The sequence below is a fragment of the Physella acuta genome, unplaced genomic scaffold (genome assembly GCF_028476545.2).
Source record: "Physella acuta isolate Inbredline_101_S28 unplaced genomic scaffold, ASM2847654v3 ptg001400l, whole genome shotgun sequence".
In the NCBI taxonomy this organism is placed as follows: Eukaryota; Metazoa; Mollusca; class Gastropoda; family Physidae; genus Physella; species Physella acuta.
The window spans coordinates 24,886-49,838 of record NW_026732915.1 but is presented as its reverse complement, the minus strand read 5'-3'; the positions used below and the strand labels follow the sequence as shown (position 1 = coordinate 49,838).

Here is a 24,953-nt window from a genome sequence, read left to right as displayed (position 1 = left end):
CGGTAGCGTCAGTTGGTATATTATTATTATATTCGATTTTAGTTTTCTATTTATTAAAGCGTGTGTTTATCTCTAGAGAATTAAATATTTATAGATATGAGGTATCAGTACGGGTGACTGATCAACCTTCGACTGTAAGCTAATGGGGTATTATTCTTTCATTATCAGGGACGTAGTCGTTTACATAAAAAGAAGACGGCACTAGATGCAGAGGCGTAGCGACCCTTCCCGGCGCCCGGGGACAAACTTTGCGATTTGCACCCCCTCTTCAAACTTTCTATTTGCACCCCCCACCCCCTGAAGATTTCGATTTGCACCCCCCTCCCTCAAACTTTCGATTTGCACCCCCCCCCCTCAACATTTCGATTTGCACCCCCCTCACACTTTCGATTTGCACCCCCCTCAACCTTTCAATTTATTTTTCCAACCCATTTTGGCGCCCCCTAAAGTCGGCGCCCGGGGACATATGTCGTCCCCCCCGCCCCCCCCCCCTCTCGCTACGCCTCTGGTGGGGTCGGACACTGATAAAAGTATATACTTTCTATATAAATTTCATTTCGTTGAGGAGGGGTAGACTCTGGAAGAAACTCTGCGTGGACGGCAGTAATGCAAAAATAGGTCAACTTTGCGTAGTGCCTGGATTGCTGACCGGACCTATGCCTTCGTATCTGTATGCCAGGGTGCAACAAGCATTTGTATGGACTGTTTTCTCTTTAGCTCCTAATATTTAAAGTCTGCAAACGAATTACTGTTATTAAAGTCAGTTATTATTATACACTAATGAATCGTTCTAGTCATAAACCAGTTTTGCAAAAGTCGGTTCCTTTTTAAGAAAATGCAAATAAGGAATTGGGGAATTTTGGTTTAGGCCTAACTTACAAAATAAATTTGTACAGATTTATCAGGCTACCGGAAGCTCACATATACTACATCCTTTTACGTCAACCCTCACCGGTAAGCATGGTCGTCGTTTCAGATTTCTCATTGTTAACTAGATTCTAGATCTATAATCTGTATACCATTTACAAAACTACTCGATTTAATAATATATTTTTAACTTAAGATTCACCTAATTTAGCATAATACATTTACTAATACAAATATTATGTGTAATGGTTTTAACTAGGATCATTCTTTCTTTGATCATGTGATAACCTATTATCGATAAACATACACATGTCGGATGTCTATTCTAGTTTGAAAGTAATGCTCTTGGATTAGCTAGATATTCCGCGCCTGGATGTGGGTGAAATGCGAGAAGGATGCCCAAACTGTCTGTCCCATCACATTTTTATCACTTTACAATTACATCAATTTCTAGTAGGCCGTTCGAATTCGCAGCTTCCGGGTTTGTTGTTTTGAAGCCATCTCACGGCTCATGCGCTTACCAAAAATGGCGACCAGTTTCGCTTTCACTAATGGGTAGAGCGATAAAACTAATGATTACGAAGCCATCGTTAATTTAAGAAATCGGAACTATCCGTTTCTATTTAAGTCTGTTATTTAAGAATTGTCGGATCTACTTTTGGCCTAATTCCTTTGTTTGTCTCGCAAGCGGCGCCTTAGTGAAAGTAGCTCTATGAATTCTTGTCTTTTATATCAAATAACTCTTACATATCGCTTCCAGATGCAAACCAGCTTATGTCAGATGTAAACTTTAAAGTATTAATTTTACACACATTACCATTAACTGGTAATAATTTGGCGTGTTAATGAGATATGTGCGTGGGAAAACGATCACCCCCCAATAATGCCATTTTATTATAATCTTGCTTAGTGAAAACGAGGCGCGGGAAAATGTGTGCTGCGCAAGAATCCAATCATTTGGCTAGATTTATGACTGTTTTTTTATGTCACACCTAAAAATAGAATGTTTACGCTTTCTTCATTGATGATCGTTTTCATTATTTTTTAAACTGAAAGTATGAATTATTAGTTAGATTTCAGGTTTTGTAACTTGGTATACTTACCCTTTATCAAAATTAAAAGCATAGCATGCTGATTGTGAACAAATATAGTCATAAAACACAGAAATATAAAGTTACAAACAATGCGATGTCAGGATGTGCCACACCCCCTCAAGAAAACACGTGTTTATTAAGCTGTTTATGTCACTTTACACCAGTAATTAAAATTAATTTTCAAATTTTTATCACTTATTGGGTAAGATTAAGCACATGTATACTGAAAATTTAAAAAAAAACAAAAGCAAATTCTGTTTTAATGAAGGTCACGGGTCAAGTTTTTTTTCCTTCTGTCAAGTTCATTGGAGGTTGCCACAGACTGACCTGACTTTGGAATTTTTTTTCAGTAATAATGACTTTACACAGAAAGTTAAAATATGCTAAATTAGCTTAGTTTACTAGTGTTCTAGCTATTATTGATACATTTTTAATAAAAAAAATCATTCTGTAATTCTCATCAAAAAGCCTAATTTCTAGTAGATCCAGAGGCGTAGATGGGGGGGGGGGGCGACATGTCCCCGGACGCCGACCTGCGCCGGGAAGGGTTGCTACACCTCTGAGTAGATCTACTGGTCGCTGCGCTTATGTCACCACGCGTGAATTTTGAGGTGCAAATAAATTCAGAAATTGCCCAGAAACTTCTAGACTTAAACCTTAGAAACCATAGTTAGTAGTTTATTTACTAAATCTAGAATTTACCCAAATTTCAAATTAAACATGACTACTGAATGATAGACATCCATATTTAATAGTAGGTACTAGGATAAATTTTCAAAATTGGGTTTTTGGGGAAACAACTACTACAGTTAAAAGGAGCAGAAAATTACAATAACAGAACAGTTTTTATTTTTGATGTAGCTCAAATGGTTAAATAGTTATGATTTTTTTTCGTATTAAAAAAAGCGTTTTTTTTTAACATAGGATTTTTTTCAATTTCTGTGTTAGAATTTTTTTAAGCGTTTACTAAAATTGTCATAGCCTGTAAACCGTGTGATCAAATTTGTTATAACTTTGTAGTAACTTAAGTTATCATATATGTTAACATAATAAAAAATAAAAAGAGAACTTCATAGGTAGAATTCTTAAAAAAAACTGGAGGGGAGGAGGGGACCCCCTTATTTTTGCATTCACAGTGCTTTCATACAATCACAGTTTAAAGTTAAACTATTTGAAATATCAAGCTGAAAATTACTCAGAATGTGTGGCTATGGATGAGATCATTAATACCATCAAAATATTGATCATAATTTGAAAGTTTTTTGTTCAAAGAGCAAATGAGCTGATAAATTATGCATTTTTACAAAAACCGAAATCTGGTTAGTGTAAAATGGAAAATGATGCCAAATTTGAACTTTTAAGTATTTATGTCTCAAAATTGGCCTGATTGTAGTTAACCCTAAACCTAAATAGATACAATCAAATTAAATGTTTTAGTTATATATGTTTGCCTAAAATAGGGGGTGGAAGAATGTACCCCTCTATATTTTTAACACCGAAACTTTTCACACAACTCGAAATTAACTCAAACTATTTAAAATATCAAGCTGAAAACTGATCAGAATGAAGTTCTGTAAGTGTGTCTGTTAATATTATATAAATATTGATATTGGTAAGTTTTATAAATGGTTATATGTGAATTCTAATTTTTTTTAATATATGAAACCATATTTTAAACTATTGTAATTTGTTTTAGAAAATTAAAGATGAACAAGTTATTTATTTCCATCAAGGAAATTTAATTTTCATCACTGTTTAATATTACATTGTTCTTCCTTTGCCTGTGCTGTAGAATTGCAGTTTCTATCTGGAATAATGAACATTACTTTAGTAACATGTCATTAAAATAAATGAAACATAACTAATTAGTAAACTGACCAACCACTGTAGACATACGGTCATTAAGATCGACTTATTAAAATTCCCGACAAACCCCTTGACATCATTAATGACTTATTGTGCGTGACAATAACTCCCGTCATTAATGCTCACGTCAATATGTGCGTGACAATAACTCCCGTCATTAATGCTCGTGGCTATACAGTTCTAGAATCTAGCTCTCGTCAAAATGGCTCAAAATAAACGCCGCAGATAAAAAAAAGAAAACTAATTTTGTTAGTATTCAAGATCTAAAAAGTCCACAACATTAAAGAAGAATTCAAATAAACAGGACTACTGCGTTTCAATCAGAACAGAGCGTTGAAAACTTGGAATACTGTTTTAAATCCTTCATTATAAACTACGGTAAACGATCTTCCATAAGTGACGTCATTAACCTTCCCCCTATCCTCATTGGTACACTACGTCACCTTTCTTAACCCCAACCCTCGATGCTCAGCTCACGTAGAACAATGTCAATCTCGGGTCAACGCGTCGTTCAGTGACGTCAGAGGACTGAGGACAGATTCCCGGTGAACGTAGTTAATTTGGGGGGAAAAAATCATAACCAACAATAATAATGTCAGTTTCGTGTGTTGGTTTAGTAATTTAGTAGTGGGCCATCCATACAATAGATCTACATGACGTCACGGAACTGGAGTCCACCGTACTTACTCAACCCCCCCCCCCCCTCCCAACACCCATCTCCTATGTGCAACACATCATCCAAAACGTTATGGCCTCTCGGTCTCAACCTTAAAACCGACCGCTAAATGTATGCGTATATGACAGCATTTCAAATAATAAAATATATAGGCCTAAATAAAGAGTCAATGGGGAATGTGCTATTATTTTCTAGAACTGTCAATTCAAAAGATATAGTGATATTAATTAAACAAAGTCTATACTAAATAATTAAAAAATAACTGAACACAGTGTAAATTGAAAGTCATATTTAATAAGTCGGTAGTGTTGTTAGCGTGATCGGGCTAGGCCTCTCACGGTACTTCCGGCTTTCCTTTCGTTTTGAGCCGTAACCATCAGAAATGGCGAAGTACATACCTTTTTAGGGAGTGAACCATTAACAATGGGAGTAACTTAGAACTCTAAATTAATAAAGATAATACGTAGAAATGGTCCCTTTGTTTGATTCTCTACATAAAGTGCGCGTGTCTTCAATAGTTTTTTTGTAATGAATAAAATAAACTTACCTTATTTTCAAAGAATAACTCTTTTTTGGGTCCAGAAGAAAAAAACAAAAAAATACGAACAAGCTTGATATCCATTTTTCTCCTTAAAACAATCATCACAAGAAAAATGATCACACGGAAGCGGCGAATTAAGCAAATTTTCGAACATCGTCACTCGCGTCATCGCCGAAAACGCAACAGCCTGGTAACGGGAGAAAAATGACGCCTCTGACGCCGCGGCGCGAGCGTAATCCTAGTACCTATTTAATAGTATTTCTCGCTAACTTGGAGGCGTGGTCGGTTGCTAACAACAATATGGCGTCCGGACCGGACGCTTGACTTCCGACGATTTTTCGGCCAAATTCCAGAGACCTTCTACTAATTAGTTTTTAAAATGTTTACCACGCGCAAAATGGCGGGACTTTCACGTCATAACAACAAGCTATAGGTGGCAGGGCTATATATGCCAGAAAAGCATTTTAAAATTTGCGTTGGAGAATGAAGGCTAAATTTAAAAGTTGGTTTCATCAAAAATACTAGAACTTTTTAAATATCGATTTCCATATTACAAAATTGATTTCCATAGTAAAGCATTATTAGTTTTATCAGTCTATGAAAAAATAAATCAAATATCGTCAACCCTTTTTTTATAAGACCAGCCAAAAAAATGACAACCAAATTTTTTTTTAAAAATAAACCACGTGACCACTATTTGGAGATCACTAGTGAGGAACTCTTGTGCATGGCCACTTAAAAAGTCTAACCTGATTTGTGGTTTTCTTTACCTTCAAGGGTTAGAAGAGTTGTCATGGAGAGATGTGTTGGACATGGCAGTGATTGACAATAAATATTAAATTAAGTAATTTAGTTTAAAAAGAACTAAAAACGCCAAAGTTAGTGCCTAATGGATTAAATATGGATGTCTATTATTCAGTGGTCATGTTTAAATTGATAATTGCGTAAATTCTAGATTTAGTGAGAAAAACTGATTTTTAATCCATTGGGCACTAATTTTGACGTTTCAGTTCGTTTTAAACGAAATTACTTAATTTAATATTTATTGACACTCACAAAAATGCACAACACACCTCTCCATGACAACTCTTCTTACGCTTGAAGCTAAAGAAAACCACAAATAGGTTGGAATTTTTAAGTGGCCATGTACCGGAAGTTCCCCACTAGTGATCATCAAATAGCGGTCACGTGGTTTAAAAAAATAAATAAATTTGGTTGTCATTCAAAAGTCGTGTCTTATTTTAAAAAGCGCATGCAATATTTGATTTATTTCTTCATATAATGATAGACCTAATAGTTCTACAACCTCCAATTCATTTTTGTGACCTCCGGGCTGATATTTTAGAAGTTCTATTAATTTTAATGAGACCGACTTTTAAATTTAGCCTTCATTCTCCAAAGCAAATTTTAAAATGCTTTTCTGGCATATTTAGCCTTGCCACCTATAGCATGTTTTTATAGCGTGAAAACCCGCCATTTTACTCGTGATAAACATTTTTAAAAGTAATTCTAAGAAGGTCTCTGGAACTAAGACGAAAAATCGTCGGAAGTCATGCATCCGGTCCGTACGCCATATTGTTGTTAGCAACCGGCCACGCCTCCGGGTTAGCGAGAAATACTAATAGTTAGACTGCGATGATTGATTTACATCTGTTGTTGTAAATCAATTATTTTAATAATTTAGTCCTAAACCCGGGGAGGGGGGGAGTGGTTGACAACCATAGAGAAGTTACTTCTGTCAAATTGGCAAGAGAAAGTTTAACATTAGGCTAGATCTGGACCCTAGTTCAGTTGCTGTACATAAATGGGTGTTTTGCATCTTACCCCCTCAAGCTGATTTTTTCACATAAATCTTTGACGCTGAAAATTATATAAATTTATTCTGCTTTTTTCTCTTCAGTTTCTATCTTTAAACTGCTTCGCAATCCCTGATACACAAAGATGGTCAAGGAAGATAGAAAACTCTGGAAGTCTAACTACTTCATTAAAATCACAGTAGGTTTGCTATTTTTAGGTTGTCCATCGTCAGTGTGTTAATTATATCTTGTAAACTTGGGTATAAGTGTTTTAGTGTAGTGATTTTATGTTCACAGATTTGAAGGATTTTTGTTCACTCTACTACATGTAACTAAATTGCAGCAAAACACTTGCCTTCATTGCTTGCCGCTAGTTTTAAAAAAAATTCTATTTACGCGAGTACTGTAATGTGGAATTGTCTTTGATGATGATGACCTTTTTTTTTCCCCGTCATATCGATATATGATGATGCATTTTTATAATGCCAATTTGGTCTGAATCAGAGACTTAGCCTTATTTTGTGTTAACTCGTAGTTTAGCTCACCTCCTTTGTTTTTCTCTGAGGTAGTTTTGTATCATTGTTTTTCTATATTTTGGCTCTAGTCAATATTGCTTACATTCTTTTAGGATATATAAACAATAACAATTGCATAAATCAGTGAAAATATGGCTGGTCAGTTCAAATGGTTCTGTTATATATATTTTATCCTTGTTACTTTTCTTTTAGTAGCTTGAACTACAAAGGTTTATTGCATTGTACATTTTAAAATATTTTAGTTTTTTTAATAGCATCTTTTTTTTTTTTCCTGTTGACTCCTTTTGCTGTATACTTAATACTGTTAGGACAAAATGCATACATTGTCACTGTCTCCCATAGTCATTAATTTGTTGGCTTGTAATATATTGTTTTTCTGTCTTTGATGGTGATGACAATCTTTTTTCCCCGGCATAACGATATTTGCTGATGCAATTTTGAAAAGCCAATGTTGACTGAATCAAAGACTTCACTTATCTTGTTCAGCTATGTCTGTTATTTTGGTCTGGTTGAATCCTTTTCACACTTCCTTGATCTATAACGGTCAATTGCTTGATTTACCACTGTAATTGTTGCTGCCTTTAATATGGGCCTCTTTTTTTGCACATTTTGCTGCATTTTTATGTGTTACGTTGTATTCCTCTTTGTATTTTGGCAGAATGCATATATTCATGGCTATTTATGATATTTTGTTGCTGTCTTTGATGGTGATGACAATCTTTTTTCCCCGGCATAACGATATTTGCTGATGCAATTTTGAAAAGCCAATGTTGACTGAATCAAAGACTTCACTTATCTTGTTCAGCTATGTCTGTTATTTTAGTCTGGTTGAATCCTTTTCACACTTCCTTGATCTACAACGGTCAATTGCTTGATTTACCACTGTAATTGTTGCTGTCTTCCAATATGGGCCTCTTTTTTTTTTTTGCACTTTTTGCTGTATTTTTGTGTTAAGTTGTATTCCTCTTTGTATTTTGGCAGAATGCATATATTATTCATAGCTATTTGTGATATTTTGTTGCTGTCTTTGATGGTGATGACAATCTTTTTTCCCCGGCATAACGATATTTGCTGATGCAATTTTGAAAAGCCAATGTTGACTGAATCAAAGACTTCACTTATCTTGTTCAGCTATGTCTATTAGCTTGGTCTGGTTGAATCCTTTTCACACTTTCTTTCTTTTTGTATCTTGATTTACTTCTGTAATTGCAGCTGTTTTCCAATATGGGACGTTTTAATAGAATTTTTTTTTTTTTTTGCATTTTTTGCGCAATGTTATTTTCATCTTTGTATTTTGCCAGAATGCATATATTGTTCATAGCTATTTGTGATATTTTGTTGCTGTCTTTGATGGTGATGACAATCTTTTTTCCCCGGCATAACGATATTTGCTGATGCAATTTTGAAAAGCCAATTTTGACTGAATCAAAGACATTTTTGTATAGATTATTCTTACTGTAATTTTTTTATATGCCATGTATAGCAGGGGTGGAGTCTTGTTTTGTACGAGAAATCAGATTTCAACTATTGATTTAACTATTATTTGTGTACATATGCCTGAAGTCCAAAGTATGATTCTAGTAATCTTTTTTGTGTGAAACCAATTACATCTAAATTATGCCTTTGATTGTGATGACAATCTTTTTTCCCCGGCATAACGATATTTGCTGAATTAATTTTAAAAAGCCAATTTTGACTGAATCAAAGGCACATTTTTTAATAGATTCTCTTTACTTTTTTTTTTTTTTTTATAAAAGAACTACGAAACATGTATATCAAGTCTTAATTAGGTCTTGAACATCTAAATTGTCTTTTATTTGTGATGACAATTTTTTCCCCCTGCTAAATGATATATGCTGAAGATTTTGATAAGCCAATTGTGATTGAATCAAAGACTTTAGTTCAGTCTTTCTTTCCCCACCCCCTACAGCAATTATTTACAGTAGCTGCACACATGTATACAATACCTGGCTTGCTTATTAGGCCACATTGTTGCAATGTTTCACCATAACTGTTTAACTAAAATTTTGTACCTGTCATTTTCCATTATAAACCTGTTTATTTGAACGTAATAATTTGGCTGAAAGTTTTCTTGGTGTAACTGATGGACCAGATGATTTTCTGTTTTTTCTTTCCTCTTAGTATTTCTCTAGCTTTTACTAAACAAAATAAAATGACACCTGGAACATGTTGCTTTATTTTCTTGATTTAAGAAATATTGCATTTGATTTTGATACCTTTGATAGTGATGACAAACTTTTTTCCCCGGCATAACGATATTTGCTGAAAGACTTTTGAAAAGCCAATTTTGTCTGAGTCAAAGGCTTTACTCTTTTCATTTCTCAGTTGTTTCAAACTGTTTCCGTGTATATGAATTTCATTCTTAATGACCAAGATTCATTGTTTTTATGAATGATAATTGTTTGCTTCTTTATTTTGATAGTACTTACTGTTGTAACCTGCTAGATTTTTGTTAGCCTAATTGTTATATCAAATATTGCTGTCTTTGATGGTGATGACAAATTTTTTTTCCCCGGCATAACGATATTTGCTGAATGACTTCAGAAAAGCCAATTTTGGCTGAATCAAAGACTTCTGTTTTTGCTATTTTTTTACAATTGTTTTCCATGTACAAGAATTATATGATGGTTAACAGTGCCATGTTTCATTGTTGTTGTTTTTTTATGTAATGAATGTTGTGACTTTGATTTTATGCAATATTGTTGTTGTTAGATATTTATTTGCCACGTTGTTTGCTGTCTTTGGTGATGACAATTTTTTCCCCCGGCATAACGATATTTGCTGAATGACTTCAGAAAAGCCAATTTTGACTGAATCAAAGACATCGTCTGTTTTTTCATTCCTCCATCTATTTTATAACAATTGTTTTCCATGTATAAGAATTATTTAATGGTTAACATTGCCATGTTTCATTGTTTTTTTTTAATGTAATCAATATTGTGTCTTAGTGACTTTGATTTTATGCAATATTGTTGTTAAAGATATTTTTTTGCTGTCTTTGATGGTGATGACAAACTTTTTTCCCCGGCATAACGATATTTGCTGAATGACTTCAGAAAAGCCAATTTTGACTGAATCAAAGACTTCGTCTGTTTTTTCGTTCCTCCATCTATTTTTTAACAATTGTTTTCCATGTATAAGAATTATTTAATGGTTAACATTGCCATGTTTCATTGTTTTCATTTAATGTAATCAATATTGTGTCTTAGTGACTTTGATTTTATGCAATATTGTTGTTAAAGATATTTTTTTGCTGTCTTTGATGGTGATGACAAACTTTTTTCCCCGGCATAACGATATTTGCTGAAACAATTTTCGAAAAGCCAATTTTGACTGAATCAAAAGACAGTGTTTTTTCTATACCTTAGCAGTCTCAAAATCATCACTATTTTCTTCATAGTTACATTTTTTGTTTTAGGCTTTGTTGGATGAGTATCCTAAGGCATTTATTGTCAATGCTGACAATGTCGGATCAAAGCAGATGCAGCAGATTCGTCAAGGCATTCGTGGCAGAGGAGGTGAGTTATTGGGTTCTTGTTCCTATGTCTAATTTAATGCTGTGTGCTTTCTTGCGCTAACTGGGGTTTTCGTTTCAGTCATCCTTATGGGGAAAAACACCATGATGCGCAAGGCCATCCGTGGGCACTTGGATACCAACCCTGGATTAGAAAAGTGAGTTTTGATTTGCATGTTTTTATACTTAAATTAGTATATTAAATAAAGTGTTGGTCTTCTCTATCTTTTTAGTGTTCATCTATATTTTTTAGTGATTAAGAATGAATTTTTTTTTTTTTTCTTTAAAGGTTGTTGCCAGCCATCAAGAACAATGTTGGATTTGTCTTCACCAAAGAGGATTTGACTGAAGTTCGTACTCTTCTTTTGGAGAACAAGGTTAGTTTTTCTCGACTATTTTTCTGCTCCTATTTCAATTTCTCTGTGATGAACTGTTTGTTGATGTTGTGAGTGTAGGGCTTGAGCAAAGGGTTAACCTCCTTTGTTGGCACTTACATTAAGATCATTAACTTGCGTCAACAGCTGTCTGAGTGGTTTATGAGTATTCTGATTTAATTTATATATTTTTTTATTTTATTTTGCATTTAGTCTGGCAGTCAGTTTTTCTTCACCTAACATTCTTTGATTTTTTTAAGGTTCAAGCTCCTGCCAGGGCTGGTGCTCTAGCCCCTATGGATGTCAAGATCCCAGCTCAAATTACAACACTGGGCCCTGAAAAGACTTCTTTCTTCCAAGCTTTGTCTATCCCCACCAAGATCACCAAGGGTACTATTGAAATTTTGGTGTGTATAGTTTTACAAAATTTGTTTGTTTTTTTTTTTTTTTTTTTATTCACATTGTCAATAGCGAATTTTTTAATTTTAGAACGAGGTAAACTTGATCAAAGAAGGTGAGAGAGTCGGTTCCTCTGAGTCAACACTTTTGAACATGTTGAACATTTCACCCTTCACATATGGTCTGGTTATTGAACATGGTAAGATATGCTTATGGCTTCTTTTATTGATAGTGTTTTTTCCACTGTGATGAAATGCTTGTTGAAGTTGAGAGTGTGGGGTCAAAACAAGGGGCTAACCTCCCTTGTTGGCACTCACATAGAGATCATAAACATGTGTCAACAACTGTCTGAGTGGAAATTTTTGTTTTCTGAATTTTGTGTTGCTAGAATAGCTCAGTTTTGAAGTGTTCAAACAAATGCCATATTTTTTTGTTTATGCTTTCAGTTTATGACTCTGGCACTGTCTTCAGCCCAGATGTCCTTGACATCACCAATGCTGACATAATTGCCAGATTCGTTGAGGTAGGTTTTCTCCAGTCTAAGTAGTCAGGCTTCATTTTAATTCTTTTCATATTCCTCTATCCGTTAACTTAAAGCACACTTGCAGACCCTACAGAGTAGGTTCCTAGTATTTGCTGTATGCTTTATTTTAAAATGTACATTAACAGGGTGTACGTAAAGTTGCTACAGTCTCTTTGGCCATTGGCTACCCCACTGCTGCCTCAGCTCCACACTCTTTGGTGAATGGTTTCAAGCGCCTGTTAGCTGTTGCTGTAGAAACGGAGTACTCCTTCAAAGAGGCTGAGAGGGTAAGTTTTCTGATACTTATTAAGCTTCATTGTTTTAGTAAAATGTTATCCATGTGGCTCTGCAACCCATTGGGGTTTTGTCCTTTTTCCCCACTCACACATGCATAATGTCTTGACTCCAATCTATGGTAGAGTTCTCCACATCATCCATCCATCTGTGCTTCGGCCTTTATCCTTGTGGTGTTTTGGTTGCTTGATCATCCATCATGCATGGCGGCTGTCCACCACAAAAACCTCATTATATGGCATAAAAATTAAAGCCCACCGCTCACAATACTTGAATAAGAGATTGTGCAATGCTTACATTTGAAATATAGCTTGAAAGTCCCTGTGAAAGGTGACACAAAAGGTGTAATATTAATTGCAGACCAAAGCCTGGTTAAAGACAGGATTTTTGGAGATCATTGTGGAAAGTACTTGTTTAAGTTGGGTGCTCTGGCTAAATGTTCTCAAATTAATTTTTTTTTTTTTAAACATCACTGCATTCAAATGTTAACCTTCACAAAATAAAAATGTTGATGCTAATAATAAAGTTGAAACTTAACTTTCAGACCAAGGAATACCTGAAGGATCCATCCAAGTTTGCTGTGGCTGCTGCTCCAGTTGCAGCTGCCAAGACAGCCGCTGCCCCTGCTGCAGCAGCTAAGGCTCCAGTGAAAGAGGAGAGTGACAAATCTGATGACGATGACATGGGATTTGGTCTCTTTGACTAAACACTAGACAGACACTCTTGAGTTGATGTATATCAAGCTTGATTAAACTTTTATGTAGACATTTATCCATGTTTGTTTATTTATATAATGTACTTGGCATCCTTTAAGATTTCCAGTTCCTGTTGGACTTAACCAAGTATTCTGTTTAGTTTTTTTTTTTTTAAACCTAGTCTTAAAATGTGGTTTGCAACACCCTCGCTTCCCAGACATTTTTTGAATAGTTCGAAGTAGCTGAGCTGGTCTAGCAGTTGTTTTTCCAGAAATTCCAACCACCCTATTCTGAAAAAATTTGTACATTTCTCACTTTTGAAATGCATTTGCTTGATGTGATGATCATCCATGACATGTTTACACCACAGCAGCTTGTTGCAATTTATTTGATTTATAAATTTTGATGGCCATGGAGTCATAACTTCCACCTTTCAGAGTCTGACTAGTAAATATAAAGCTTTACAACATACACTTTTTAGAATTAGTACCAAAGAATTTTTTTTTCTACATTAAAATTTTATCTTTAATTTCATAACGCAATTTGGGGGGGAGCAACCATTGACATTTCATGTTTGCCGATCCTTTTAGTTATAACATAAGGGGTCATCCATTTATGCCGTCCATATTTTAGGGGGATTTTTTTTTACACAAAATCTACTTATTTCCATAAGTCCATACACGTCTGCAAAAGTCAATTTTTTTCGGACCCCCTCCGCATGTGGACATCATAAATGGATGACCCCCCCCTAAACAAAATTTCTACTGAGCTCTTAACAAGATTCAGTATCTTAAATTACAAATCAATTTCTAATGCAATTGTGAAATAACGTTTTAACTTGAACTAGATCTATTACAAATGCAATTGACTGCGATATCACACTTTCTTAGCCAACAAAACTCCGCATCGTAATAAAATATTCAGCCTCGTCAGATGAAATGTGACTTCTCACAAACGAGTTTGTTACTACAAAGGAAAGACTAGAAAAGGTGGACTCTGCGAACTTACAACACCTTTACTCAGATCTGGCATTTTTGTTGTTGCACATCTTTAAAAAGGATAACGCATTTATAGGGTGAAGTTTCATCGAATAAGGAATTGTCAATTATTAAAAGTTTGGTTAATGGGCAATATATTTGCATACTGGGTACCTCGCCAAACGAGCAATTAGATTAGCTGGTTTAACAGTTGGTGGAAAGAAAAAAAAAACTTAAAATTCAACGGAATAAGCCCATGGGCTATTTAATGTTATTTACCTAACCGAAACATTCTGAAAGGGAGGAAAAATAAACCTCTTTGGAATGGACGTTTCATTTTAATAAAACAAATAGTTAAAGAAAATTACAAATACTATGGACGTTTCGACCCTAGGTCTTCGTCAGCACCAGGGGCGTAGCGAGGGGGGGTGCGGACCGCACCGGGTGACACCATTTAGGGGGGTGACACCAAGGCAAAAAATAGCAAAATATATAGAGAAAAACTTGAGGGGGTGTGCAAATCGAAATCTTAACGGGGGGGGGGGGGGGGTGCAAATCGAAAATCGAAAGTTTGAGGGGAAGTTTGTCCCCGGGAAGGGTCGCTACGCCTCTGTGGGGGTGACACCATTAAGTGCCGCACCGGGTGACACCCGACCTCGCTACGCCACTGGTCAGCACACAATAGTGTGGTTACAGATTAAACAAATAAAGACAAACAGTAACACATTTTTGGACTTGGCTCGACAGTGAAAACACGTCTTGTCTAAATGCCACGATAATGTTAAAGTAAGAAAAGACGCGTGAAGGACGCTTGGACACCGTATAGAGGTGGGGTTGTGGGCGTGGTGTATGGGGCATTGGCGTAGCGACCGATTCTGGCGCCCGGGACGAACCATCAGTTTCGAGCCCCCGCCCATTTATAAATATAGTTATTTAAGTTTGTAGGTTGGTGACACTTTTTACCAGTCACTATCTCGTAAAGGTTTTTCTTGTTGTGCAACAACATTCATGTAGGAAACAGTTAAATCAGTGTGAGTAAAGCTTTGTAGTTTACTTTCTTAACTGTATAATTCAGCTTAAAATGAGCTTTTTTCTAGCTCTTTTGGCGCCCCCTTATGGGCGGCCGCCCCACCCGCCCTCCCCTTGCTACGCCAATGGTATGGGGGAGGGAGGTGCTGGGGGTTTGTTATGTGAAAGATACCTGTTCGTTCAAGCCATCTGGTGACGTAATCCAAATTTAAGTATAAGTCGCGTTTCAGTGTTTAGGCGGTTTTTGAAATTATGGCAAAACCGAACAGCGTTTTTTATGTCATAAATTGGCTTCATAGTCTGATGATTTGACGTGTGCGCAATGGATATCAAGCCAGCAAGTTGTTTAGGATCATGTGTAGCCCACGCGTCAAGTCCTCACTGTCCAAACAATTAAGGGTGGGTAGGGACACCGAGGAGAATCAAGTAAGTGGGGGGGAGGCAGGAACCTTTTATCCTTGTTACTATATTATCCCTATAGTGGTTTATACCTCCACGCACAGTGGCGTAAACTTTATGCACAAAAAAATGACCATGTTTTTGGCTTGGACAGCGCTCATCCATCCCTGCACACACAGCCGATGAACCCAAAGGAGACGCGTTACCGATCCACGATTTGACATAAGCTGTATCGCGGGAGCTGTAGTAAAGAAACAAGAATTGATAATCTCGAGTGACTCTACTGTTTGAAATAGAGGAAGATGGGACTATAAAGAAATTTTCATCGTTATTTGCACATAAAGTGACAGCTCAGAATGAGCTTTTTACATTTTTTTCCATCTCTGTTTTGGTCGGCGCCCCTCACCCGCCTTCCTTTGATTGATAACTGTAGACCTACTGCCACTGATCCAGAAAAAAAAAAAAACCAAAACGAAATTAGGTGTATGCTAGAGTGACATTATTTTTTTGGGAGAGAGGGTGGGAATCGAGACACACAATTTTCACTGTAGGCCTATCATGGAAATGTGTTTGGGTGCTATAAAATTGTCACCGAAGAATTATTTTATGGTTAAAATGTTATAAAGTCAATACGACTGAGGGACAGTGGCGGAACTAGAAAAAAAATGGCAACCCCGCAAAAACAATACGAAAATAAGATACTCATTTCTGGCCTCTTCACACTACAGCTTATGGTTTAAAAACAAAGGGAAACATAATTTACAAGAGCGTGAGATGTTGTCTATCGGATAAAGATAATCCAACCGCAGTTGCAGTATTCTTTTTACAAAACATCCATCAAGTCAAAATGCAAGAAAATTATATTTTTTAATTATAAAAAAATTATTATGGTCGGCTGTGGGCCCTAAATGGCGTGCCCCCCCCCCTGCATTTCGGGGTCTGGAGGCACTGTAGTTCCGCCCCTGCTGAGGGATGGGTGTATTTAGAAATTATGCTGGGTTTTTTATATTGTCATTTTAATCTTGGTTACTGACCACATTGACGCATACCGACCACTGCGACACAAGGCGGGAGTAAAGGGGTGACACCAACTAAAAAAAAAAATCGTTACATTTAATGTCGAAAAAATGTTTTATCCAGTTAAATAATTTAATAGTAGTAGAAGATGGGTGGCACAAATCGAAAATATAAAATTGTTGGAGGGGAGTTAGGACCGTTGGTGACACCCTCACTTGCGTACCGGGTGCCATCCGATCTAGTGACGCCGCTGTCCCCGGGTTCATGTAACTAGTAATTATTCTTTTGAGGCTAGATTTTAAATTTGATATTTAATGACATAGATTCATAGATTATGTGTTTAATGTTGACTAGAATTTAGCCCAGATCTAGATTCTATATATTTTTTCGTAAGTTTGAATGTGGTCACTATTTTTTTTCTCCACACAAACGAAATAACGTTGATGGATTAAAATTTTGTGATGCATTCAATATGGCGGCCATTGTTTACTTCGGTTACACAGCTGATAGTCACACCCTTTAACTGTTATTTCGTTGGAGGCAGTAGTTGATTCATTTATAATTTAGATATAGTTATGGTTATTTTTGTGAGAACATCTTCTGATGAATCTAAGTCCCCTCTTGTAACTGAAATAATGCCATCCAGGGGGAGAAATTTCTTTAAAAAATGCCTCGCAACAATCGAAATTTTGGTACGGCTTGCGCTGATGATTGTTTCACGCTTCTGGAAAATGTGTACAACAGGTCTTCTTATCGTAACCCTACTTTTTTGGACTGAAGGCGGAACTTATGCATTTTGCTTTTTTATTTTTGGAGTATTTGGCTTGATGTATCATGCCCAAGATATGTTACTGTATCACCCAGAATCCCCACCAGATTCTAGAATGATTGTGCTCACACCTGATGCATTTCAAATGCAATTTGAAAACCATTTTATTCGAACAAAAGATGGGACTCGAATTAATGTTGTTCTTATTAAACAAATGCAACGAGCAGCTGTCACAGTTGTGTTCTTCCATGGAAATGCAGGGAATATAGGACACAGGTTCTGATGAATTAATTATATGTTATTTTAGGCCTATGAATTAAATTAATTTAATAAATTAAAATTTATTATTACACATTTTAAAAAATAAATTAAACCACCAATGGCTATAGTCAATGGTGAGTATTTCATGTCAAAATACTCCAAATGTTATATGCATCAATAATTGACGTCTGGCCTACACTTTCATTTGTCGAACATATACAGCTACACAAGCAACTGCAACACCAAACAATAGCAAACATCATTGTACTTACCCCTCATACTAAGCCAAACACCTCTCTTAAGTCATGTTAAGATAAGAGCCCATACCCATATATCATTATTCGCAGTCATTTTGTGTAATATTTAAAAGTAGGCCTACACAATTTTTTTTATTTGAAAAAAAAACTACTGCCTAAAAAAATCATATTTTTTAAACAAAACTTCTTCCAATAGTTTTATTTGAATACAAATTTTCACTATTGTTTATTTTAGACTGCAGAATGCTCTTGGTATATACACAGTACTAAATGCAAATGTTCTGATGGTTGAGTATAGAGGATATGGAAAGAGTGAAGGCAGTGTTAGTGAATCTGGTGAGTTAAGCAGTGTGCTTGTTCAACGTGGTAACATTGACTTTAAAAATGTGCTGATAAAACTAATTGTGTTCACAACCATTTGAATTTCAAGCTAGTGATATGTGAAATAATAAAAAGCGTTGAACTACCCAAAGGATAGTGTAATCACTAGCACTACTAGCAGTTTAAAAAAAAAAATGTACAAGTACAAGTAACCTAGGCCTAACACAGTGGTTCTTAACCTTTTTGAAGTTTTTTTATATGCGCGTTCACCCTTCCGCACTGTCAAAATATGATCATGAATCATATGAGTCGGGTGTGTATCTTGACCTCCACCGAACCCCAGAGACTGACTAACAGAACCCCTGGAGTTTGATCGAACTTAGGTTAAGAACAACTGCCCTAACAGAATTTAAACCATCTATATATTTCATGTTGTGAACAACTTTCAATAACTACAGCCCACGTTAGATTAGCTGTGTTTGTACAATAAGTAATGTTCACTACAATGTTTTTCAAAAGAGCTTGCTCTGATGTAAAGGGGTGATGATTTTTGTTTATTGTTTCTTTAATTTTTCTGTTCTTCCTGATATATTTAAAAGTGGGGTTGACTGGTTTGTCCGTCTAAGGATAGACACTTTTAAATGTAGTCTATTTTAAACTACACCTTATTAGTTATAATAAATAGTTTTAACCTTCCTGATGATGAAGGACAGTTTAAGTATTTAAGATTTTTGAGTAGTTGGAAGAGATAAAACAAATATTCAATCCAAACAAATTATTTTAATTGTGTAAGCATAAAAAATTGTTATTTAGAATGTATGGTTTGTTTACAATAAAATATTACCATCTTTTGTTCTCTTTAGGTTTATACCAAGATGCTGAAGCAGCAATGGATTTTCTCTTAAAGCGTTCTGACATTGACCAGTCTCAGATTGTTGTGTTTGGGCGGTCACTAGGTGGTGCTGTTGCCATTTATTTGGCATCCACTCCATTTTATGGTCCCAAAATAGCAGCCTTGGTATTAGAAAATACTTTTACGTCTATATACGAGATGAGCCACAAGATTCTACGGTTGACGTGCATAAAGTACATACCTAGGTGGTGTTATAAAAATAAAGTAAGTTGTATGTTCTACTAAGCTGTTTTTGAAATGTTGAAATATTGCATTAAAAAAGTTATAGTTCACCCCTTTTTTTATTATTAAACTTTTGAGGACACTGTTTTAGTTTTAGAGTGTTGTTAGTTATTTCAAAAGTATTCCATGTCTAATTAATTTACTAAAAAAATTCTTAATTTCATATAGTTCACCCTTTTTTTTAATTATTAAACTTTTGAGGACATGTAGTTTTAGGGTGCTGTTAGTTATTTTTAAAAGTACGAGCCGGCCCGCGGCATAACATACGCCGCTATTTAGTTGTTTCTAATTTTCAATAATTCATAATTTGTGAATTCGACAGTACCAACGCTGACACTGAAAATATTTCTTTAAAACACTATAAGTAGCTTGTTAAGGACCATAACCCCCCCCCCCCCCCCCCCTACGTTTAAAATCGTTGGCTCTGCTTGTAAACATTTAGAGTGAACACAGCTCACTAAAATCATGTAGGGGTGGGGAGGTAGGGAGAGCGTTTGCAGCTTGTTTTCTAACGGCTCGAAGAAGAGAATTATATATATAGATTCTATGTCTAATTATTTTATTTTTGAAAAACTTGTTTTCAGTATCCATCTATTCAAAGGATAGATGCCATATCAACCCCTGTGTTATTTCTTAGTGGGACCATGGATGAACTAGTTCCTGCCAAAATGATGAAAGAGCTTTATAATGTAAGACATAGAATATCATGTGTTTTAAAAGTAGTATGATACAAAAAGCTAGATTACATAGTGATGTAACTGACATAAAAAAAAGTACCTTTTGAACTTTAAAATCCATTAGAGAGGTGAAATAGAGTTGACCTATTTTTTTTGACCTTGGCATATGAAGGGATAGTGTAGTAATCACTATACCCAGCCGTCTTTAGTTTGCATAATTGTAGTCAGGTACCCATCACAGCTGGGTGGACTTAAGGACATATTACTGACTTGAGTCCTGACGTTCTGGTTAGCAGTTGAACGCTCTAAAATTTAACCATGTCTTCCCTTAACTGGCCTAGAGCCAACTTAAATGTTACCTGTAGTTTCACGAAGGAAATAGAATTTAGATTGTAAATATAAATATATATTATATATACTTATATTTTAAATATATATATACTTCTACCAGTCTCCCAACCCCTCTCCTCCACACAGTAAAAAGTCTGAAAGAAACACTGGTTACCTGTTCCAAGTTTTTGTTATTACTGATGAATAATTTCTTGTTAGTTAATATGTGACATGTAGGGCTGACATTTTTTTCTGATACATCATCTTATATAACATGGATAGGACTTAAAATATTTGTCCTGATCCGTCTAATATGACATGCCCTGTTTCATCTAATTCAGAAATCAAAAAGCAGCATGAAGAGACTGGAGCTGTTTGCCAATGGGACACACAATGATACATGGATGTGTCCAGGGTATTATGAGGCCTGGCTTAGGTTTATACCAGAGGTAAGGAGGTTAAAACTTGCATGTAGGATTCACTTGCTTCATCCGGTACATAAGAGCTTGTTTTTCTTAAAGATTTTTTTTAACCAGATTGTGTTAGATTCAATTTTAGTTTAATTACAAAGATACATGCTTAAAACTATCAAAATTAAAACTTAATAATTAATACTTATGGAAAATGTATTCCCTTTCATAGGGAGTGTATTGATGTTCTATAACATAATATAGATCTATATTTCATTTTCATCATTGAATGCCTCGGCGTTTATTTTTTTGTCATACCAGTATATGGATTTAGCAAGGTTACATTTATTTAAATTTATTTTTTACTTTTAGTGCATTTATTTTATTTGTGAATTTTTAATCTTTTTATTTGTGAATACAATAAAAGCCTTTTTCCTTAAACAGTTTTTTAATGTGAGATTTATTTTTTAATTAATGTATAAAATATATATGGCTGGATTCCACTCGTATTGTGCCTTAAGGCTGGTAAGTCAGACAGAAGTTTGGTGAAGATTAACAAGCTAGAGGGGTCTTGTAATGTAAAAGTGTTGATATCCACTTCATTTACATTCATTTATTGTTTGAATCCTAAGTTCTTTTATTTTAATTTATTTTTCATTCAACAATTATATGTACTGTTAATTATTTATCCTCCTTAAAACTATTTATTCCTTGCTTTTCTCTATGCTTAAAGAATATGAGCTCATGCTAGTAGTGTTGATATCCACTTCATTTACATTCATTTATTGTTTGAATCCTAAATTCTTTTATTTTAATTTATTTTTCATTCAACCATTATGTGTAATTGATTTTTTATCCTTCTTAAAACTATTCCTTGCTTTTCTCTATGTTTAGGCTTTAAGAATACGAGCTAGTAGTTCCAATGAAGACAAGGAGTACAGTCTAGGCTCTGTGATGTCTATATGAACTGTTGGACCATGGATGGCTTCAGCCTGTGTTCATCAGTGGGAGAGGTGTGTAAACTTCTTGCCATGCTTGTCACAGCTACTTGTACAAAATGCCAGTGCCTGCTGTTATTTTTAATACTTTTTTCTATCAAGTCTTTGTTTTTATAAGGGAAGTAATTTTTCAAATCTGACGCCTTAGTCTTCATGTATGTGATAAAAGAGCAGGTATACATACGTTATTAACTAAACCATTTTGTTGAGGTTTAAATTAAAATATACATCATAATTTACTGGATTGTAGAAGTATTTCAATATATTAAAGTGGTAGTACAAAATACAATTCTGACTGTATTATTCAGTTATTTATTATTAATTATTTACTTCCTATTTTAAATTTATTGTTCAAATGCTTACCTTAACTTTTTTCATTTCAAATACAAGTTGTATTATAACAATTTACAGGACAAAATAAAGGACTGTTTGTTAATGAAGAAAATTTTCAATATATTTTTGTGAATTCAATCTGGCACTCTGGTTTTACAAAATTACAATATAATTGTAATGGTTTTTGTTCTCTTAAAGTCATAATCAATTTTTTCGAAAGTGAAAAATTACTTTTTATAATCCCTTATTTCTTAATCATTGTATTTTACAATATTTTGAGTTTTTGAATCAAGCCAACTACCACAATTTTCTAATTTTGATGTGTAGATGATATTCTTGAACCATAACTGCCCTTCTGTGTTTTTAATACAATTTATGATCATTTTTACAATTTAAAAATTATGGCAGAACAATTTATTTGTTCGTAAAATAGTTATTTTTTAATGAAATAATAACACATTTATTTAAGGTAGATGCCACATGAAACTAATTTTGTTTTTTACAATGCATTCTTATCTAGAGATCTACCATGTTATTAGAAAAAAATAATTTTTAAACAATTATAAATAAATATCAGTGCACGAAGTAAATTTATTATTTTCATTGCTTAGTATTTTACTATTTATTTAAAAGTGCAATTTTTCATTTAAGTATAAATCAATTTTATAAATACTATTTTCAAATTTTGCAAATGTCCATTTCTTTTGCAATTAATTTTATCCTTTTTATCAATATCTGCTTAGTTGGGTGATTATCAAATTCTTGAATTTGTTTTATGTATTACTTGCCTAGAATTTATTTGCAATGGGTTTCTCAATAAAATGGTGCCTCTTAATTTCCATATTTTACAATGAAATGGATGAGTTTATATTAAGTAAATAAAAACTTTGAAACTCAAGTTAAAATATACTTAAAGTTATTGTAATCAACTTTTTGAGTTTCAAAAATAAGGAAGACTTTTTTTTTAAATGCCGAAGAGATTATTTGATGAAAAGGAAATACAATATTTAAAAAAATGTTTTTTTTCAACTTATAAAGAGAAAAGCAAGTGAAAGGTACAACATAATAATAAATATATAAAAACATTTATAATAACAAAGGTTTATAATAACAAAGGTTTTACGCATGCACTAAAATAAAAAAGAAAAGGATTATCTTTAATTGATACTGATATAATTATAAAGATTAGCTTGGATTGCTTAAATATGTATCGAAACATTATTTTTAATTTTGTAGATTCATTTGTAAAAATAAATAATCCTACAAATTATTACATTTATGCTACATATGTAAAATCTAGTCTGCTCATTTATAAATACACAGGTATTCAAATACTACCAAAAGTGTATAGCTTTAATACTTATTAGTATCTGAATATCCTTATTAAAATTCAATTAGCAACACAGGCTTTTATTAAGAGTTGGATAATGGTGCATTACTATGTTGAAGATAATCGTATGATTTTACTTTTTTAAGTACATGTTTAAAAGTCCGTTTGTGTATAATTGTTTTTATATATTAATTTTTTTTTTACTTTTTGTATTAAGAAAAAAGCATGACTAAAATTAATGCTCTGATTGGATGCACAGAATTAGCTTGTTTAAGGTATGACAATATTAGCCCTTTGTATAGCTATCTTAAATTATTTAAAAAAAATTAATTAAACATTTAATTATGTCAATATTTATGTCACATGTCAATTTCATTGGATCTTAACAAGTTTAAAATATTTTGTTTACACCCATAAATAATGCATAACAGAGGAGTCAAGTTCGATAAAAGCTAGTAACATTATTAAAGTAATAAAGAGTTAGATAACTGACAAGTAAAGATCACACTGATGTTCATTATAAATTGTTGCAGTTATTTTAAAATTTATACTTGAAAAAATCCTATCCAAGCAGTATAAAAAAATTATTATTAAAAATCTATTTAAGAAAAAAGATTAAACTCCAAAATCCTATCTAAGCAGTAGGAAATAAAACAAAATAATACAACTTCAGCATGAAAAAAAATGGAACTAAAAAAATCCTTCTAAACCGTGAAATAACAAAGTGTTGAGATCAACTTTATACCTGGCCTATTAGCTGGGCTATGGCACTACCATATGTGATTTGTACTGAGTACTATATTGGATCATGTTATTTATTCATGATGTTTCTATATTGAAATGCATTTCTTGTTACATTGAATAAACTGTAAATAAAAATTAAGTACCTTATTATTTTTTTTATAATTGGGGCCCAATTTTTTTTTTCCCTTTTGATTTGTTAAAGAAGGTTTTATATTTAGAGTATTGAAAAAGTAAGCATTGAAGTCATATGTAAACAATTGTGTAACATGATTGTGAAAATGAATGAGGTAGATGTAAACTTACACTGTCGATTAAATTATTATAATAAAGAAAATAATTAATTTTTTTGCGACAAGACAAGTGTAATAGCAAACAAAGAAAAACGATATACCTTTATCAAATTTTTGTTTTTTTCTGAATTATTTTTTCCTAATGAAGATGTTGAAAATATTTGTGGAAAATACACTTATATTGTATAACATCATATCATGTTGCAATAAATTTTTCTAAATAAATTATAATCCTTGTTTGAGCAGAAAAACTTGTTGAAAAATTAAACATCGCAAATTAATACAGCAGGACAAAATGGTTTTTCTCCTTTTGTTTGTTGAAATAAAATTGAACCTTCCGTTTCCAATTGATGCAAGCTGTGTGTGACTGTTGCAGTACAATTTTTTTTTTACTCTGGATGAAAAAAACTTTAATAACACAAATTTCCTTTTTTTTAATGCTTGCTGAAAGGAAATGATTAAACACAAATAAAAAATAAA

General features: G+C 33.8%; 2 protein-coding genes and 11 non-coding genes across 13 annotated transcripts; all 13 read left to right on the top strand.

The window, feature by feature from the left end:
- The first annotated feature begins 882 nt into the window (after positions 1-882).
- On the top strand, positions 883-13,270 carry LOC131927422 (large ribosomal subunit protein uL10). The gene is made up of 10 exons (XM_059283121.1): positions 883-954; positions 6,945-7,039; positions 10,816-10,915; positions 10,994-11,069; positions 11,201-11,288; positions 11,546-11,692; positions 11,775-11,883; positions 12,131-12,207; positions 12,354-12,494; positions 13,046-13,270. Exons 2-10 carry the CDS (start codon positions 6,986-6,988, stop codon positions 13,205-13,207), a joined length of 954 nt encoding a protein of 317 aa, XP_059139104.1. The 5' UTR covers positions 883-954; positions 6,945-6,985; the 3' UTR covers positions 13,208-13,270.
- LOC131927440 (small nucleolar SNORD12/SNORD106) lies at positions 7,259-7,348 on the top strand. Its single transcript, XR_009383634.1, has one exon. It is a non-coding gene; the product is annotated as a small nucleolar SNORD12/SNORD106 (small nucleolar RNA).
- LOC131927436 (small nucleolar SNORD12/SNORD106) lies at positions 7,755-7,844 on the top strand. Its single transcript, XR_009383630.1, has one exon. It is a non-coding gene; the product is annotated as a small nucleolar SNORD12/SNORD106 (small nucleolar RNA).
- Positions 8,074-8,163, top strand: LOC131927434 (small nucleolar SNORD12/SNORD106). Its single transcript, XR_009383629.1, has one exon. It is a non-coding gene; the product is annotated as a small nucleolar SNORD12/SNORD106 (small nucleolar RNA).
- Positions 8,400-8,489, top strand: LOC131927433 (small nucleolar SNORD12/SNORD106). The gene has a single exon (XR_009383628.1). It is a non-coding gene; the product is annotated as a small nucleolar SNORD12/SNORD106 (small nucleolar RNA).
- On the top strand, positions 8,720-8,809 carry LOC131927442 (small nucleolar SNORD12/SNORD106). The gene has a single exon (XR_009383636.1). It is a non-coding gene; the product is annotated as a small nucleolar SNORD12/SNORD106 (small nucleolar RNA).
- LOC131927441 (small nucleolar SNORD12/SNORD106) lies at positions 8,996-9,085 on the top strand. Its single transcript, XR_009383635.1, has one exon. It is a non-coding gene; the product is annotated as a small nucleolar SNORD12/SNORD106 (small nucleolar RNA).
- LOC131927437 (small nucleolar SNORD12/SNORD106) lies at positions 9,612-9,701 on the top strand. Its single transcript, XR_009383631.1, has one exon. It is a non-coding gene; the product is annotated as a small nucleolar SNORD12/SNORD106 (small nucleolar RNA).
- On the top strand, positions 9,879-9,969 carry LOC131927443 (small nucleolar SNORD12/SNORD106). Its single transcript, XR_009383637.1, has one exon. It is a non-coding gene; the product is annotated as a small nucleolar SNORD12/SNORD106 (small nucleolar RNA).
- Positions 10,135-10,220, top strand: LOC131927439 (small nucleolar SNORD12/SNORD106). Its single transcript, XR_009383633.1, has one exon. It is a non-coding gene; the product is annotated as a small nucleolar SNORD12/SNORD106 (small nucleolar RNA).
- Positions 10,392-10,481, top strand: LOC131927432 (small nucleolar SNORD12/SNORD106). Its single transcript, XR_009383627.1, has one exon. It is a non-coding gene; the product is annotated as a small nucleolar SNORD12/SNORD106 (small nucleolar RNA).
- Positions 10,653-10,744, top strand: LOC131927438 (small nucleolar SNORD12/SNORD106). The gene has a single exon (XR_009383632.1). It is a non-coding gene; the product is annotated as a small nucleolar SNORD12/SNORD106 (small nucleolar RNA).
- Positions 13,271-17,086: 3,816 nt separating the features above from the next.
- On the top strand, positions 17,087-24,953 carry LOC131927425 (protein ABHD13). The gene is made up of 6 exons (XM_059283124.1): positions 17,087-17,663; positions 18,141-18,241; positions 19,090-19,343; positions 19,946-20,050; positions 20,710-20,817; positions 21,673-24,953. The coding sequence occupies exons 1-6, from the start codon at positions 17,194-17,196 to the stop codon at positions 21,742-21,744; spliced, it is 1,110 nt and encodes a 369-aa protein (XP_059139107.1). The 5' UTR covers positions 17,087-17,193; the 3' UTR covers positions 21,745-24,953.